We start from the raw sequence: 13127 nt of genomic DNA, 5'->3' as shown, positions 1-13127 counted from the left end.
AAATAACTGGTGGTAGCTCAGCTAATCTTACCAGCTGCTGCTGTTGCTTTTTGAGATCAATATAGAGCATTTCCAGGTCCCTACAGTGAGGTTCCATGGTTTCTTAGCGGTGCTAAGAGGATCCCTGTGGTATGCTTCTGTTGTTTCTTAGCTGTGCTATGAAACCCTGGCAATTCATATCCCTTGCAGTGCTGTCCTCCCAGTGCGCGCATATATACGTCTCCTTCTGAGGCACATATGGGCACATTCTTCTGTTCTCTTTGCACATCATTTTCATTCCTTCCCATAATTTATTCATGCTAGTTTGTCAGCAAGTACTGTATTTCTGCCCATTCATTATTCAGTGGATGATAAAGAAATGGTGTAATACCAAACAGCACAAGGAAGAAATGCAGCAGGGACTTGGTAGATTGGGGGTTGTATGTGGAAGACTCAAGGAGACATTCCAGTTCATTCCCTGTCCTGGCAAATGTTACTGCTTACTGAGGGGCTGACCCTTCCAGCACTTGTGAGCCAACATCCCATAGATGTCATTCTTTGTAATGAGGACTTGCAGTTTCAGATCCTTGGAGCACAAGGTTTTCTTTAGCTACCTGAAAAGGTGACCCAGGCTTCTCTTCAGTGTCTTCAGAGGCAGGTGATGGCTCTGTCAAGACACTGAATAACACCTGGCTGCAGGTCTGTAATTAGCAGCACTGATGTGAATAAACCTGTTCATAGCTTTAAAATTCTGAGCAGATGTACAGGCTCAGGATCTGACTTTTGTGTGTTTTGTGTGGAGTAGTTGCTCAATGCTAAGGTAAATGTCTCTGGTTCTAGCAGAGGTTTTCTTCTAGCTGAAATAACAAAGCTGAAAAATACTAAATCTGTGTGGGAATGGTAAAAAGTACAGTAAGTTGTTAATTGTTTGGAGATACAATTTACCTCCATTGATTTTTACCTGTAAAACACTGTATCTGTATCTTGTTGACCACAACTTTAAAATGTCTGTTTTTCATTTTTCTCCTATATCTCTGCTGTATTGGGAAGGTGGACAGCATGGCAAGTCTCCACAACATACATGTTCGCACAGGCTGCTTCTGTAACATGGGAGCCTGCCAGATGCATTTGAACATAAGCAATGAGGACATCCAAAGGAACCTGCAGGTTAGTTTTTGTATGCCATAAGAAGTTAAAAGCTAAAGTAAGTGTATAACATCCCATAGTTTTGAGTCTCTGTGACTTTATGAATGAATTTAAATTTGTCTCACTTTCTATAAGCTTTCAACTCCCTTGCCTTGTTAAAGAACTAAACTAACTGAAATTTGGTACCTTAAAATGAGGTATTAAAACAAAATCATTTGATGGATGCAGAGAAGTATGTGTTGCTTGTTGATATTTTATTGGAGAATAGGAAATGGACCTTCCTGTTTGGTTTTGGAATTGCATGATATCCAGACTTCCAGAAGAACATAATTTCCTGGACAATTCCTCTCATGTTTTTCTTTAAGTATCCTAATTAATTATTGTTAATAATTAATAATCTTCAAGCCTTATAGACCTGTTACTGTTGGGTGTTACAATTTAAAATACATATGCAAATTGGACAGGAAACAAAGGCAAATACACAATGAATCTCAGAGAATGAAGCAAATTTAGATGACCTCTTCTTATATTACTGGTGTGTTAGATTTTTACAATATGAATGTAAAGACTGTTTTCAAGATTACTAATGTTTTCCATAAGCTGTCATTAAAAGGTGTATAGCAGCATGTATTACAGTGAAGTGGAGAAGGCTTCCTATTTGCATATTTGTCAGTTTGAAATGACAGTAAATTATTTCAGAACAATCAAAAATTTTATTAATGGTGTTCTTAAAAGGTTAAAAAAAATAAATCTAATGGCTGTAATGATATTATAGCTCCCTTATAATTTCACAGAGATATATAGATTATTTTGGAAACATATTTACATTCAGGACTGATAGCACAAGTTCTTAAAGACCGCTGCAGTCCTTTAATACCTTTGTTGGCAAAATGGTGTTTTGACTTGCCATGGAAGCTCTCTCCTCTGAGAAAACAAAAATGGGTTTACCCTTTTGCTGAAGTGAAAAATAACCAGCTGCAATGCTCTTGGATCTCCTTATACAAAGAGGATTTTTCTAAGGAGTGAGTGACTTCTTTTAGGTCTGTAACATTTAGATGGGGATAGGCTAAAGTTAAATTTATGGAGAGACACTTAATCACCAAAGGTTGTATAATAAGGGGGTACAGTTACACAGACGTTATTTTGGGACATTCCATTCCCATCAGTGCTTTGAGAAGGATCAGGATGAGTTATTGATAATGTTACTGTGTAGAGGAAGGCATCTTTTATTACCTTATTTGCACATATACTTCAGTTTCATCTTTTCCCAGGGTGCTGGCTGTATTCTTCCTTCCCTGATGAAGTTTTACATGATAAAATGCCTGTGAGGGAGTGCTTTCTGTCTTCAAGAGTCCCTGGAGAAGTGTGGTTAGTTTTCTTAGAATGTTATGTAGGAACTCGTTTACTTATTTGCACAGTAGGAACCTCTCTCCTCAGTCAATCAAGCAATGCTTGGCAGAAGGGTTACAGAAGGGTATATTAACAGATGCAACCTAATTTTGCAAATGCTGCTTCTGCTCTGTTGTCAAGGATAAAAACTACATCACACTGCATTAAAATATTTACTACTGTGTTGCATGCTTTGACATAGATGTAGGGGTTTTTATTTCTCCTTGCATAAATGGCATCTGTGTTCACTGTCCTGTGACATTTCTTGCTTAGAAAAAGCCCTCATGTAAATAAACTATTCACACATCCATTTTTAATGTGACAGAAATGTGTAAATAAATCACATTCTGAGAAAAAGAAAACCCAACAGCTGTTACACTTTGGGAATAGGATGCTGGGTTAGGACTAAATCTTATGTCCATTGGTGAGCTAATATTAAGTGGATGAACAAAGAGAGACTCTAGCTGGCTTCACTGGTGGTGAGTGGCAGCATTCACTGACTCACTTAAAGAATGAGAAACTTTTGGTCTTAAGAGAGAGTTTTCTGTAGACTCTTGTATGAGAGACGTATCAGATGGGTAACTGATATCTGGTATCTGACATGGAGGTCACTATAAAGCATTCAAATAATTTTTCAATAAAAGCTTTTCAAGTGGAAATTTGTGCTCTTCAAAGGAGGAAGTATTAGAGGAAAGACCAGTTACCTTCATCCTGAAAGCAGTGTGTTGATTGGATCAGCAAGACAGAGTTGAAGGATATTCCAGTGGCACTTTGGATGTCTGAGCTCTAGATACAAGTCTCTGCTTTGCCGCTATCCCAGATGAGTTATTTCTCTGCTGTTTGGACTATTTAACATGCGCCATGAAAAAGCCACTGATGGTATAAAATTATGCTCTTCTGACAGTGAATATTGAGAAAACTACCCCAGAAAAATTAACCATCTCATGGTTTGTTCACTTATCTGAACATAACATCACAGTTTGAATCCCAATGAACTATGCAGGTGAGACTGGAATATCCCTGGAGGTTGTCCAAGCTGACAGTCATGGGACATACAACCTTTTTGTGACTCTTGATAAGTTTTTGAGAAGTATCTCTTCCCCGAGTAGAATAGGACAAGGAGAAAAATTATCCCCATAGTCTGAGTAAATAATAAGATAACTGAGGGGTTTTTTTTAAATTAATTTTCTCTTTGTATTGATGAGTTTACCTTCTATTTTTCACAACAGTTTTTCAGGTTAGAATTAAGAGACTCATTAATGACTAGGTAAAATTAGAGAGAGAAAAAAGGCAAAGTATCATGACAGCTCTCTGTTTTGCTTCCTATTTCAAACTAGGCTGGGCATGTCTGTGGAGATAACATAGACCTAATTGATGGACGTCCCACTGGCTCTGTGAGAATATCCTTTGGCTACATGTCTTCTTTTGAAGATGCACAGACTTTTCTGAATTTCATCATAGCCACCAGACTCTCCAAATCGGATGCTGAGATTCCTTTCCAGTCTGCTACAAAGCTGACGGCAGAGTCTGTTCCAGATGACCACCTTTCTTTTAACAATGCAGATAAATTGTCTCCAGTACTGCAAATCTCTGACAGAGAGCTCAGGAATGTTCCGTCTGAGGCAGAGACAACTGGCAGCTGGCAGCCACTGGAGCCTGAGGCAGAAAGCATAAGGGCAGCTGTTTCTGAGACTGCAGTGCCAACGTGTAGAAAAGGTGGCAAGCCCATCACTGTCGCCAAAATTTACCTCTACCCAATCAAATCCTGCTCTGCGTTTGAGGTACGTGCTTTGAACCATTTGGAAGTATTTGTACAGCTCAGCCTTGTGTTTTTCATCAGACACGTGTGTATGAGATACTAGGAAGCAGTGTGTGGGTACCCATGTTTCCCTTTTTTCAAGTTTCTGGGATCAAGTCCCACATGTCTGGCTATATTGAAGGATTTTCAGGTAGGCTGAAGTTACAGGGCAGGGGTAAATGTATCTTCTGCTTTCCCCTCCCCCACAACAGGCACATATTATGCTGTCTTGAAGAAAATAGTTGGATTTGCAAAACTTTACTAAAATATAATCAAGTAATTAGTATGCTTTTACAAAATGACATGTGACGGACTTGTAGGCATTGATGGGTAGGCAGCAATTGAGAAATAACTTGATTAAAATGTTATAATTGAGAGGCGGCTGATTTACATTACAAAGAAATGTTATCATTAAAAATACATTTGCAACAGAAATATGACATTTAAGTGTTGCTGTGCTATTTGAAAGTTCACTCTTTGAAGATTTTAATTGCTTTTTTACCAAGTTAATAATATCACCACCTTAGCTATGACTTTTTTTTTAAAATAATGCCTGATGAAATAGGTGTATGGGCCCACACATGACCTAGACTGTCATTCTTCTTAGTACCATACTGGGAAGTGATTTAATGAATGTCAATAATGGTATAACTTTCCCTAGGAAAACTTAGTGGTGTAGGTCAGTGTCTCACATCTGAGAGAAAATTGGGGTCAAATCCAGTGTCAAATCCCCTGCATTTTAAATAGGGCTTCTCAGCTGATTTGACAATGTTTTGTTGGGTTTTTTTCTCAATGCAGAGAGGTTGGGCAATTAAACGCTATTAAATGATCAAGAAAACATCTGTATTTTTAAATTTGGGCTGGCTTATGATGTCTTTAATTCAGAGGAACAGTCCTGAGCATTAAATGAGATATGAACAAACAATATCCACCCCTTATTAACCTCCCACTAGATCAAACTGTTTAGAAAATCAAATTAATTGCCCATTTCATGTGAAAAATTTTTAACCTTTGCTGAAGTGTGGCAGCTTTCATAGCTGTATTACAGAAGCCCAGTGTAGAAGCTGCTGAAATACGTTGGCAGTATTCATGCACCTTTGGGGTTTACTTCTATTTTCGACGTACAGGCTGGTGGTGTGAGATACACACCGCAACATTCAGCGCTAGGAAGGCTTTGAAGTGATTGTGCCCAGGAGCAGGTACGACATACCTCAGCATGAAAGAAAGCTTATGTTTCCCCACAAGCTGAGCCAGGTTTCTCCTCTTCAAGCTCTGTGACGGGAAAACGGCTTTAGGAGATAAATTTGCGCAAATCCGGTACTCCTCAGCAGTCAGGACTGCGATTCTTCATGGAGGGGGGAAATCCCCATGGCTCATGCAAAGTGCTTGTGCCAGGCATGTGTTAATGGGCCCAGAGTGAAAACAGAGCTCATCTTACCTCAGCTTCCACCTCTACAGTTCAACAGTATTCTGTAAGCTGTGAGGGCTTAAGATATGATATGATATGGTATGGTACCTGCTTATTCATTTTAGCATAAAGTAGGCATCTGCAAGAATAAATTTTCCTGGATATTTCTGTTCATTGACTGCAAGAGGAATCCAAGGCAACTTAGATTATGTAGCAAACACTAGCTGATCTGAATAATTTAAATATAGATATAAAAACTGCAGCTACATTATGAGGTTTAATTTTGCATGTCTAGAGTAATTTTTTGAAGTCTGTTTTGATTTTTTTATGACAAAGTCACAGCCACATAAGAGCCCTGTAATTTAAGCACTGTCAGAGTTTGTATTGCCAGAGTAACAGAGAATTAAGTAAATACTGGATTTAGTGTATGGTATTGGAAGGGACTGGAATTTCACTATAAAGAGCATTTAGCTCTTCTCCTTCTCTACTTAAAAAGTATTTTTTGTGTATTTCCACATGGTTTCCATGTGGTTTATGGAAGATACTTGAGTGCATTTGAAAGCACAGTAAAAGTTGATCTAACAAATCCACTAGGAAAGGGCTTTCACTGCATTGGGAGAGCAGGCTCGGAGTTGAAGTTAAAAGAGTATTTTGATTTTGATGGTTCTTTTATATTGAAGCAAATCTTTGCAAAAAATATGTTTGCTTTTGTGACCTTCTTCCTGTCCACCAGATGTTCTTCATGTTTTTTCTTCCCAAAAGTCTGACTGGCACTTCTAGACCTATCATACATTTATAACCAGCCTGTGAAGGATTTGCCAATCTCACTGTCTGTCTATAGAAGAGATAAAAATGCCATCTTAGAGACCACCATTTGTAAAATGACTTTTAAAATTCAATTAATCCCATTCTAAATCACCAAGTGACTTAGTCTCTTCCCAATGAGCAAGAGTAGAATAGAAAGCAATGGCTGCCAGGACCCAAATCCTGCAGAGTGCACTAACCTCCAATATGTATCTATACATATATATGTGTGTGTGTGTGTGTGTTTATATGTCATTACTGCAGCTTCAGCCTGTATCACCTTGAAATGGGAAAACAATGTACGTCACATGCTCTGGAGTTTGAAGCAAGACATGCTAAAGAAGAAGCCTTACCACAACTAAATGGAGTCAAATCCTAGAAATCATTTTGCCTTCTAAAATATTGATTTTAAATCTCTAGGCTTTATATTGGAAAGACTGAAACATATGCAGAACTTCTCTTTTGCCACTTGTTTAGTGTTTTTTTTCATACAGACTTCAGACAACATTTTATTATCTCCTTACTTCAGGAAATGCATAAACTTCTGAAGTAGTAATAATGTAGCTTTAGTCTTTGATTGTAATCCAAAAATTGAAATTCAGTGTCTTGTTTTTAATCTAAAATAGCTTTAGATGCTTTGTAGTTGCTGGAAATCTAGAACAGTATTTTCCCAATTAAAAATTTTATCTCCGTGTTGATCAGTTATTGGCTAACTCTCAGCTAGCTGATGTGAAAAGGTGAAAGTGGTTCAAATACTGAGCTCTAGTAAATTCATTCACCTTGTAATACTTTGATACTTGAGATCAGAAGCTCATAGGTTTGTAGGTTCAAGTGCAGGCCTCCTGCTGGTATGGGAGGTCAGACCTTTAGCATGTGTAGTAACTAGGGCTTATTGTAACTACATGATCACTTGAGTTTTCCTTAAATAATATGTGCAGTGGAAAATTCCAGATAGCTGTCTGCAGGACTCAGCCCATCTGCCAGTGAAATCTGCCCACAGACTTGCTGGTTGCAGGATAGATGATTAGTGTCAGGAGGACAAACTTGAGGAGGATGTGAGTGCAAACTCACAGCTGTTTGATCTCCTCTTTAGAGGCACATAATCTCCTCCTCTCCTAAACTCTGATTTCTCTGTTCTATTCTAAGTGGTTAAGTATGAGAGGTTCTTGACCTCCAGAGAAAATGAAAGTGCAGAGTGTTTTGGCAGCTGGGAAGATGAAACTTGACATGAAGATTGCCAGCTCGCTGCAGGTCAGGTGGTTTCTGCAGAATTTTATGAAGTGTTCCTGGCCACTGTTGTCCCATGGGATTTTGTACGCATGGTGCAGAAAACAGAGGGCAGAATTTTCTAACTCAACTTCTCAAAGGTGTTTTTACTACAATTATTTTATTAAATGGAGAAAAGCAGAGGAGTAACCTCTATCCAAGACCACTCTCTTTTTTCCAACATAAAAATGTGTTTTAAACCTGCATTTTTAAACAGGACCATCTCTCATGTCAATGACTTTTGCATAATTATATAATGCAATGTGCTCAGTGAAAGAGGTTAGGAATTTAAACTAATAACTAATTAATAACTTTATTATTCTTGCAGTAGATTTCAGAGTATAAAAAGTTACATCTCAATGGAAAAGAAAAACTAGCTTTTAATTCAAAATACAGTGCAAATTCCTAGTGATCAGTGAATAAATTATATGTAAGATCACTAATATTTTTAAACTTAGATAATTTAAAGCCTTTTAAGTGATTTCTTGAATGTGTTCAAAAACTGAAGAGACTTCATGATGATATCTCCCATGTGAACTATGGGAGAAATGCAGCCCAAAATATTTTACAGAAAAATCTGAAATAAAAACCAAAAAACCCCACATGTTTTTGCAGTGGCTGTTTTTATTTTGTGATAAGAAAAGATCAGTAAATCAGATGGGACAATACCAAGTACTGGCTGTATTATGAAATGGTCCTTGTGACTGGTAGAGAAGACCTTACATTGAATGATCCTGGGATGCATCATCACCTTCCACGTTTGGAATGAATGTGTTTGCTGGTAGCTGTCAGTAAAACCATGCTCCCCCTGCTTTCCTTCTGCCCTCCCACTTCTAATTTGTCCCAGTAGCCAGAGATGGCCAGGCAACGTCAGGGAATCACATTACAGGCTATATAATGCACTATTTCTCTCTGCCACATATGCTAACCTGCTCTATTTTACTTCATTTAACAATCTCTTCAGCCCCTTTGAAATAAGGGCAGGATATGCTCTGCACAGGCCACAGGCCTCAGTGTTGAGAGAATAAATGAAATGTGTTCTTCCTTGCTCATCTCCAGGGTCAGTATTAGCAGCAAACCAGTTCTGGCTGCTTAGAGCCATCTGTAACTCCCCATCCAAGGCAGGGCACGGTTGTTTTGTTGTTGCAACTTTCTCTACCAGGGTCCTAGCAACATGTGCAATACAGTGAGCTGAAATGTGGAGAGGGAGCTGGGCACTTGACAGCGCACAGAGGAGATCCATGACAGGACAGGGACTCACTGCAGGCACACCTGTGTGACTCTCACTACAGTGACAAGTACCCAGAGGAAGGGGGAAAAATGTGTTGAGGACCTGTAGTCATGCGCTGCATCACATTTGTGGTGTGACTGAAGCATGGAGTTAGTTGCCATTATTTTAGACCTGTCAAAGCTATCTTGAGTGGAAGGTGTTGATTATTTCCAAATATCTGATAGCTACTTAGCTGGGCTTACCCTTGAATGCCTGTCAGAACTACCTGAAGCTCTGATTAAAGAGAGGTTTTGTTTTGCTCGTAAAACCTCTTGCCTTCAGTGGAGGGCAAGCAAATGCTTAAGCTGTTTCCTGAATAAGATTGCTGTCCTGAACTGGAACCAAAACAACAGAACGTTGCAATAGGGAACTGAAAAACTTTGTGCTCTTTTTCTATTTTTCTGCTTTCTTAGTTTACTCTGTTCTCTATATCTTGCAAATCCTATAAAGATCTGTTGGATTCACGGGAAGATGTATTACCAATTAATGATCTTCTTTTTTGGAAGGGAGATTTGTTAGCAGGAAATTCTTGCAGCTCTCAGATGATCACCAGCTGTTCAAATGCATTTTGTAGTCTAATTATACAGGATAACCAAAAATGCTGGTCTCTCCAAAGAATAATTTCCACTAAGAACAAAAGTGTGTTCTTCAGCTGATATTGCAGTGTTTGGGCTATGATTTCTCTCCTGAAAAAGACAAAGGTTCACATAGCTGAGGAGTTGACAGTTTGAGGTACTTGGATAGTGTGATTTCAGATGACACTCAGACCAAAAATTTCTATTTATCACTGAATTTTTCATCCACACTTGCATAAAAAAAATGCCAAATAATATTATAAATCAAATGGGTTGATAGAACACTTTTCTTCTTTTAATTTTCTTTTTCCTTTCCATTTTCTGTATTCAGTTTATTTGGTAGCACTGTGAAATTATTTTCAGTTCAGCTTTGATGCTTTTAAGTTTTCTGTTCTAGCATGCCTGCCCATAGCTTTCTATAGTCAGGCTGTCAGTGTCAAACTGCTGCTGCAGGCTTTTATAAAAACATGAAAAAGTTTATGTGATACTTTAGGGTCTGTCAAGTTTGGGGATGAGCACGTGATAAACAAGAATGTGTTTTTTAATTAATCTAGCCAGTGCTTCCAGACATGCTATTCTTCATAGCATCAGGCTATGCTTGACATATCTTTTACTCAATAATTTTTTTCTGAAGTTATTTTGTTGGCTAATTCATGTGAGATGTATTCAGCTTTTCTACAAGAATTCAATGAAGTTCAGCTGTAAACTTTTCTCCATATTCAACTGTGACTAGAAAGCATACGTGAGTTGAAGAATGTGTTAGTGGCCAGCTTTGTATTACAAGAATGGTATTAATATTTTAACATTCTGGAGAAGAAAGCAGATATTAATGTCACCCAAAGGCAGTACTAAAATTGCTCTCTTTTTAGATTTCAAGATTACCATCTGTGTAGCATCAGAAACAGATGTTCTTTTCACCAGAAAAATATATGTGAAAGCAAGGACAATGTTCTTGTATGGGCTATTGAATGTAAAGACTGTTATAGAAGTAATGGAAGAACAGACAGTAAAAAAGACAATGTGTTTTGTTGTAAGGGAATCTAAAGAAATTGTTATTATCCCAGCTAAACAAGAAGCTTCAGTGACAGAGATTTTCTCAAATGGATTAATGGAAAAAGTGGTCCCATTTTATGAAAAACAAGTTTTTTCAGAACTTTGAATATCACAGTTTTCCTGCTTTCTGTTTGCTTGGTTTTGCCTTAATTCATAAAATTTCTGTGCTTTGTAAGTTAAATGAAAATTTCTGGGGCAATAGGTCCTAAACATGGATGAATATAAAATTGAAGACAGTTTTCAGTGTTTTGGAGATTGTTTATTCTTATAGCTCTGTTAAACTGTATGATAATATCTAACAACTTAGAGTAATTTGATTTTTTTTTTTTTTGTCAGGTTTGTGCAGTGATGTCTTTATCTTTGATTTGCAATTAAAGTTTCTCTTACAGAAAGCTGACATTGGCTTGCATAAGTTTTCCTGATTTCAATGAGTTTCATTAATGGATTCTTTTTCCTCTCTTTTCAGCATGAATCTATTAATGCAGCTAACATTTTTAAACCCTCGTACCCCCTTCTAATGCTTTCCCAGGTTACAGAATGGCCAGTGGGAAACCAGGGTTTGCTGTATGACCGAAACTGGATGGTTGTAAACCAGAATGGAGTCTGCATGACTCAGAAGCAGGAGCCAAGGCTGTGTCTGGTGAATCCCTCAATTGATCTGAAGCAAAAAATTATGGTCATCCAAGCAGAAGGTTAGTAAACAATATCTTTTCCTTCCCTTCTTTATTGGTGTCAGACTTCTAGGCAGGGACACCTGCATGCTCCCACCAAACCACTGAATGCTGTGCGTGCTTACTTTAGGGAAAAGTTCTGTGCTAGCTGTGGACTATGAAAGCCCAACCTGTATATGTAGCCTGGGGGGTTTCCTAACTTATTGTCGAGGTAGGCAGAGAGTAGACAGTGACTCCCTATGTGCAGTCATATACTGAATTCTCCAGGATGGAGAAAGGAACAGACAGATGTGGGAATTTACTAACTGGTGTCTCTCCATAGCCTGAAGGGATTGTTAATGCTGCAAAGGTAAAGGAATAGAAGTCTAACATTAAACACCCTGGCCAAAACACTTCCCATTTTGTATCTCTCTTCCTCCTTCCAGCTGTGGGATTAGAGGGGTAGAGTCTTCAGTGGAAATTAGTATTCAGTGGAAATTAGCCAGACGTTATTTAACTCAGTTAAATACTTGCACTGGCAGGCAATATTTCATGATGTTTGAACTTCCTGGGAATTATCAAAATCCTTTTTATTTGCTGCTGAGGGAAAAAAAAAGAAAAAAATATGTAAAGAATATGTTACAGAAAGCCCTGTGCTACTCAGGAGTGCAAATTATTTCTTTTCATAACTGTGCCATTGCCACTGAACACTGGAACAGGTTTGAATATCACAAAAATCATTTCTAGTGCTGAGTTTGCATGTCTGAATGGTGTTCATCATTTCCCTGGGGTCCAACATTTACTCAGCCCGTATGTCTTAACTATTAATAATACATGTGCCCACATTTTCAGCAGCTAGAGCAAAACAAGGGAACCTATCTTCAGATTTTTCACCCTTTATTAGAAATCCATATGAGTGGATCTGTAGCCACAGTCTCCTTTTTGTGTGTACAGTAGGGTTGTTGTCATCACCACCTGTCTGAGCACTCTCCATAGAATTAAATCTGACTTGTTGATTCTTTTTGTTGAAATAGGTTTCTCAAACATACATTTTGATATTTCCACTAATCATGTGCTATTTTCTGTGTTTCCAATCCCAAACACCATCTACTCTCTTCTTACGGATTCCAGACTTGCCCACTGGCACATACACCGCTGTTTTCCCCTCTTTCCTCCATACTATTTCTTTGAAAATCTACCATTAACTCATTTCAATTCTGTGTGGAGAACCTTGCACCTCAATTTTTTGTAGTACAGTTGCACAGACAGCTTTCTCCCACAACTTTTAAATTATCAAGTGTTTCAGAACTAATTATTTCTAGAGATTTATTTCCTTACCTTCTCTCTTACTTTTTGACCATTCTGAGTCTGTCCCTCATTTTTTCTCCTTGCTAGCAATCCTTCAGACAAGTGTTTACCCATTAGTACGTTCACCTGTCAATAACACCTGACATGCTTCAGGGAGTCAGGAGGAAGTTTCCTCACACAAAAATGACAGTCAAGACACCCATTTCACACTGAGATTTACAATTTCTTGCCACAGTTAGTGCCAGGCTGAAATTTGCCTTTAAATTCTACATTTTACTCAGTGTCTTTTTTGGAGTTTTCACTGTCGTTTCCCTTCCTTCCAATGAAAGGGAGAACCATTTCCACACAGAAGTGGTTGTCCAAGTCTATTGATCACTTTTCTACACAAAAGTAATTGATCAGTGTGCTCTAGCAAGAATGTTATTGCCATTTATTCACAGCCTGCTTTAGTACAGCCAGTGTGTAAGAACGGAGTCATTTT

General features: G+C 38.2%; 1 protein-coding gene across 2 annotated transcripts in view; it reads left to right on the top strand.

Annotated features, from left to right (window-relative positions):
- MOCOS (molybdenum cofactor sulfurase) overlaps positions 1–13127 on the top strand; it is a 213433-nt gene that overhangs the window by 173765 nt on the left and 26541 nt on the right. For both annotated transcript variants that reach the window (XM_058830908.1, XM_058830909.1), the window contains exons 7-9: positions 1030–1146; positions 3852–4295; positions 11218–11380. In XM_058830908.1, the coding sequence (XP_058686891.1) occupies positions 1030–1146; positions 3852–4295; positions 11218–11380 (724 nt within the window). The remainder of the gene's footprint in view (positions 1–1029; positions 1147–3851; positions 4296–11217; positions 11381–13127) is intronic.

The sequence above is a fragment of the Poecile atricapillus genome, chromosome 2 (genome assembly GCF_030490865.1).
Source record: "Poecile atricapillus isolate bPoeAtr1 chromosome 2, bPoeAtr1.hap1, whole genome shotgun sequence".
Lineage (NCBI taxonomy): Eukaryota > Metazoa > Chordata > Aves > Passeriformes > Paridae > Poecile > Poecile atricapillus.
The sequence above is the reverse complement of the archived record's forward strand: the minus strand, read 5'-3'. Positions and strand labels throughout refer to the sequence as shown.